This window comes from Macrobrachium nipponense, chromosome 39, assembly GCF_015104395.2.
Source record: "Macrobrachium nipponense isolate FS-2020 chromosome 39, ASM1510439v2, whole genome shotgun sequence".
Taxonomy (NCBI): Eukaryota; Metazoa; Arthropoda; class Malacostraca; order Decapoda; family Palaemonidae; genus Macrobrachium; species Macrobrachium nipponense.
This window is the reverse complement of record NC_061099.1, coordinates 20965643-20971642: the sequence shown is the minus strand read 5'-3', so window position 1 is coordinate 20971642 and position 6000 is coordinate 20965643. Positions and strand designations below refer to the sequence as shown.

General features: G+C 34.3%; 1 protein-coding gene across 1 annotated transcript in view; it reads left to right on the top strand.

Moving 5' to 3' along the window:
- The first annotated feature begins 4329 nt into the window (after window positions 1-4329).
- LOC135210377 (uncharacterized) overlaps window positions 4330-6000 on the top strand; it is a 95917-nt gene continuing 94246 nt past the window's right edge. Inside the window, exon 1 of the mRNA XM_064243285.1 lies at window positions 4330-4495. Coding sequence (XP_064099355.1) covers window positions 4330-4495 — 166 coding nt within the window. The remainder of the gene's footprint in view (window positions 4496-6000) is intronic.

Here is a 6000-nt window from a genome sequence, read left to right as displayed (position 1 = left end):
GTCTTTCTGCCACCCAAGAGATATGGAGAATAAACTATTCTACCTGAAACATACACTGAAGAGTGGTGGAAATAGGCTCCTATATAAGATAACCATGGATCAGTATGAAAACAAGAAAACCACTTGGAATATGCAAGTAAAAAAATATATGAAAGAACTAAAACTTAAGTAAAACTAAAGCAGTTAAAGATAAACAATTAATAGAAATAACAAACAACTGAGTCAGAAAAACATGGCAGAAAGAAATGAATGAAAAGTCAACATTAAGAATCTACAGAAAATATGAAGAAAACATAAAAGAAGAAATCTGGTATGATAACATTGAAAAAACAATGTTTTTGTGTATTCACTTATTTCCGTACTATTTGTCTTTTATTATAGTTAGTGTCTGTCTCATAAGAAATTATTGACTGATTTTCACTGTGTTTTGCCGTCTGTCAGGTAATCGACAGACAGGAACTATGTCAGTGTATTTGTATTCATGTGAAAACCAAATGGATTCGCATCCCCGTATATTTTATAAAGATGTTTACGTCTATATTGCAAGACATAATAAGGGTGAAAGAACCACATCTACTCGAGAATGACACTCATAACATTATTTTATATGATTTTGCTATGTTCTAGTACGTAGTATCTGTGGTGCGGTTAGCACCGAAAGATGGTTTTACACAAAGACGAAGTTTTTTGACATAAACGTCAGTAGACGTTTTAGTAACGAAGTATAATTACTTGATTACTGTTTTATTTATGATAATTCATTTGTCCTATATATATATCTATATATATATACTATAGATTATATATATATATATATGATATGAAATTGCTCTTGGTGAGTGTATTGCGCATATCACGTATGGTAAGTAACGAAGGTGTTATTGGGTCTTGTTTGTGCCTCTCGCCAGAGAAGCTACTAGGAGAGGTCAAGAGATCGGTAGGGGAAAGGAAGGGTAGTAATTCGCCCCTCTGATCACACCTTTGCGTGCCCCTCTAGGGGTGTGTATGCGTATGTGCGTAGTACAATGTATGGGCATGATATCGCCCAAAATTGTATTGACACACACCACCAATTAATTCACTACATTTAATAAATGTTGAAGTTGCACCAATACTTATAATTGGAATTTATTTTTGACAACGAACTTGATAATTATTGTAGAGCTTTCACGAGAACCCTTGTAAGTTAGTTCTGCATTCGTGGTAATTGTATACCTTGTCTCTTTTCTCCAACAAAACCCGAATGCAGGACGGAACTCAACGAACAGCTTCTTGGCTCAACTTTTGAGGTGACCTGTCATCTAGTGGTGTTGTGTAGTGATGTGTGTGTGTGGATTTAGAGAGGGCGATTGCCCTAATTCTTTGAATTTTGTCGTAATTTGTTTCATTTGAGTGCCATTGATTTGCAATTCCCCTTGAGTGATTAATTTCATTTGTCACTTATATGTTATTACTCTTTGATATGTTTAACTTTGAGTTATTAAATTAATTTTAACTTGACATTTATCAAATGCGTTTCAATATCCCTCGATTTTATTTCATTTTTCCAATGTTTCAGTTTTGTGGATGGTGAATATAAATTGATCTGATAAACCTTTATTGTGTTCGTGCTTTAAGGTTATGCAAATAACTTTGAGAAACGAGATAACATGGCAGTCCTTCTAAAGGTCTGAAAATCAACCCGTGAGTACTCGCAACATTTAGAGAGAGAGAGAGAGGGGGGGGGGGGGGGGGGGAGGGGCAGGAGCGTACCTCTCGTCGTATCTCGTATAGCGATTTTTCATGTTTACAAGGACTGCTCAGTAAGTGAAAGTACTTAATTGTGGTACTATTCATTAATGATATTGGTGTGTTATCCTCGTTAATTATGAATTAGGTTGAGAAATATCTCCCCGTAATTCAGAAACCGCAAAGGGAGTTTTGTGGAGTTGTTACGTAAAGCCCCGTCCACACGGTCGAAAAATCGGAACCTTATCTGCTGTTTCTCCGCTTCTGACGTCACATCGAACAGAATTCGTCGAGCAAAGCTCAACCGTGTGGACAGGGCTTCTAAGGCTTTTCTCGGTTTTTGACCAAGTAACAACGTTAAGCATATACAGTCCACTAAGTCCATCTTTTTCACCACAGGATAAAAGTAGAAGATACAAAATGTTTGTGCTGTGAGGGAAAAAAATGAAAATTTAGAACATTTCTTACTTTACTGTCCAGCATACAATGAGATTAGAAATAGATATAGTTTTGTGCAGCAACCATATCAAGAAAATAAAGAGGAATTATTAGCTAATATACTCTTGTTGGTAGATCGGCCGAGGGAGGAAGTGAAGAATAGGAAAGAATTTCTAAAAGAAAATTTGGTATTTCAGAGAGAAGAAACTTAAACACAAACAGAGGAGGAATAAAACAAGAAAGGGAGCCGTTTCAAATGCACATCTCGCCTACTACTACTACTACTAATTTTACTACTAAGAGTATTCACGAAGTAAACAAATTTAACAGAATACTAGCCTAGTAATAGTATTTTCCAACGAAGTTGCCCTTAAAATAATTGACCCTGGCTCTCAAGAAACCGAAAAGTAAGTTTATTTATTTTACGAAATTAATCAGATGTGTATGGAGGAATTATGATATGTGTTGCAGGTAGGTATACCTAATTACTACCTATTTAATGGGAAAGATACCTACGAGAGAAATGAGGCTGCGGAGACGAGCTACCTAACTAGGTATAGTACCTACCTAGCTAAAGATGTTGGCTTACCTACTTGGCCTAGGTAGACTAGATACTATACTAATTATTATCGTTATATTATTATTATTATTTATGAGTACCTAATTGTGAACTAGGTAATTTAGGGTATAGCCTATATGAGTAGTTAACCAAGGAGCCAAAATAAAAAAAAGTTGAAATACAGTTTAAAATATATATGATAAATATACAGTGTTAACTAGACAAAAGATAGTAGAAATAGAAAGTTTTTTAGACAATGAAAATAAGATATTTTGTTTAACTGAAACTCACCAGAAACTAGACAAGTTAGCATTAAGTAAAGGTATAAATAAAATAGAAAATAGGTATGAGGGAGATGAAAGACAAAAAAGGGGGAGGGTTAATGATGCTATATAGAGACAGTGATAGCACAGAGTTAAACAAGGTGGAGACTATTAGCAAAGATCTACTATATGCTAAATGCAAAATATACAATAATACTATCCATATTTTATTGTTATACCTATCAGTAGGAAATACAGAGGAGGATAAAAATAGAGATAAAGCAATAAAACTAGAATACGAAAACATAATGAAAAACACAAACGACCAAGAATCATTACTGATTTTAGGAGATTTCAATGGCCATATAGGTTTCTTAGGCCACCAGAATACAGACAGAAACGGGGAAATAATATTAGAATGGATGAATGAACATAGGCTAATACTACTTAACGCAGAAGACAGATGCACTGGAGTATACACATGGGAGAGAATGCAGATGAAAAGCGTAATAGATTTTGCTTTAGTCAATGAGAAGTTATACAAAAATTTTGAGGAGATGGTAATTGATGAAGACAAAAAGGAATTTGATATCTCAGACCATAACCTAATTACCATTCACTTAACATTCAAAGGACAGAATAAGAATCTCAACAAGGGTAAATGGGGGGAAGTAAAATACTTCAAAACAGATGAAGACAACCTAAATGACTTTATTAAAAAATTAGAAGAGATCCTAATAGATAAAGACATTGACAGATCACAGATATGGACTTATCAATAAAAGAAGTAGCAGAAGACAAGCTAATGAGAACATATAGGAGAAAGTTGCTAGTAGAGGAGAAAGTAGAAGAGCAACCCTGGTTCAGTGAAGAAATAAGAAAAGGTATCAAGGAAAGGAAGGAGCTGAATAGGAAGAAAAGGAATGAGAGAGATAATGTCGTAAAAGAAAGTCTAGAGAAGAAATATATACAAAAGAAAAAGAACTTGCAGATATTAATGAAGAAGAAAAGATAACAATATATGAAAAGAAAATAACAGAAGAAATAAAAAGAAACAAAAACAAAGAGCTCTGGGAAAATATTGGTAAGTTAAGAAATAAGCAAAAAGCCAAAAAAGAAACTATACACTTATAGAATGAACAGGGAAGCAAGCTAAATGAGGCTGAAACAAAGGAAGAATTAGTGAATTATTGGAGAACCATTTACAGCAAACACGAAAATAAAATAAAGGAAATCTGGAACGAAGAGAAAAGGATGGAATATGAAAAATGAATTGGCATAGCAGAAGATGATATCATAAGAATTGGAGACTATAGATTCCCAGAAGTACTAAGAGAACACATGGACCTAGTGATGGAATGCAAAAGGAAGATAATCCCAATGCAGGAGCCTGTGATAACCAAGGAAAAAGTCATAGCTTGTCTAAGTAAGCTCAAAGCTAAAAAAGCTGCAGGCCCAGATGGAATCAAACCAGAGCTTTACAAAGCTTTAATGAAGAGCAAAACCTGTATAGAAGTATAGTTAGGTGTTACAACAAAGAACTAGAAATCAAAGAAAAGCCAGAATCTTGGAAGAAATCTAGAACAAAAATGATAGAAAAGAAAAGGAAACCAAGGCTAAGGATTTAAGGCCCTATAGCTTTATTAAATATATCATACAAAGTATTCATGATGCTGATAAAAGACGAAATAGAAGCACACCTCAGACTGAATGAACAAGATCACGAATGCCAAGCAGGATTTACAGGAGGGAGTAGGATAGAAGATAACATCCTTACACTACAATATGTATGGTGTAGAAGAGAGCTACAGGAATAGGAAACCATTAATAGTAATAGCTATCGATTACAGTAAAGCATTTGACTCGGTAAAACGAGAAGTCATGATCGAAGTTATGAAACAGTTCAAAATACATCTAAAAATCATAGAGGCAGTAGTTAACATATATGAAGGGGATAGCACAATAATAGACCTAGGGGAGGGAGTCGAACAGGAAATGGGAATTACAAGTGGGATTAGGCAAGGTTGCACAGGCTCTACTTCACTTTTCAAACTAATGACATATTTAATAATTAAGAAAATGGAGGAGGAAGGGACAGGATTTGAAAATGAACTAGTAAAGATAGGGACACTTTTCTTCGCCGACGATGGATTAGTTCTAGCAAGTAATATAGAAGACGCAAGAATAAACATAAAGATTTTAATAGATATAGGAAACAAATGTGGGCTAGAAATAAATAAAGAGAAAAGCAGCATCATTATTTTCAACATGAAAGATAAACCAGAATAGATAGAGAACATAAAGGTGAGGGAGAACATCACATATTTAGGAATAAAGATAAATGACTCTAGAAATCTGTTTAAGCTTCAGAAAAAAGAAATGTTGAATAAAGCACAGAAGTTAGCCAACCTAACCTACTCCGTGATAGAAAAAAGCTGCAACAAAGTTCTAATAGGGAAAACATTCTGGAAAAACATAGCTCTACCATCAGTCTTATACGGAACCAATGTGGTTAATCTAACAGACGCAGAAATAGAAAAATTACAAAGAATAGAGAATGAGGTATATAGGAAAATATTAGGGGCATGTAGAAGTACAGTAGTAGCCACATTAAGGGGGGAGATAGGAGCTTCTTCAATGAAAAGTAGAATTATGAGTGGGAAGATTAGCTATGTAAATAATACTTTAAATGGACGGAAAGAGATACTGAAGAAAATAATTACAGATATGCAAGAAAAGGAAAGAAAATGGTGGAAAACTGTGGAAAAGTACATGCAGGAAGTTAAAATAAATTTAAGAAAATTAGAAGGAATGTCCAGAACAGAAATAAAGGACAAAGCCAGAATATGGGACACAGAGAGGTGGAAAGAAGAGTTGGAAAATAAAGTGACTGTGAACATATATAAAACGTGGAAAAGAGAAATAAAAGATGAAGAAATTTATGACAACTCTACGGGTTCAGTCCTTCTCTTCAAAGCCAGAACCAACTCTCTTAATTTAAATATAGCAAAA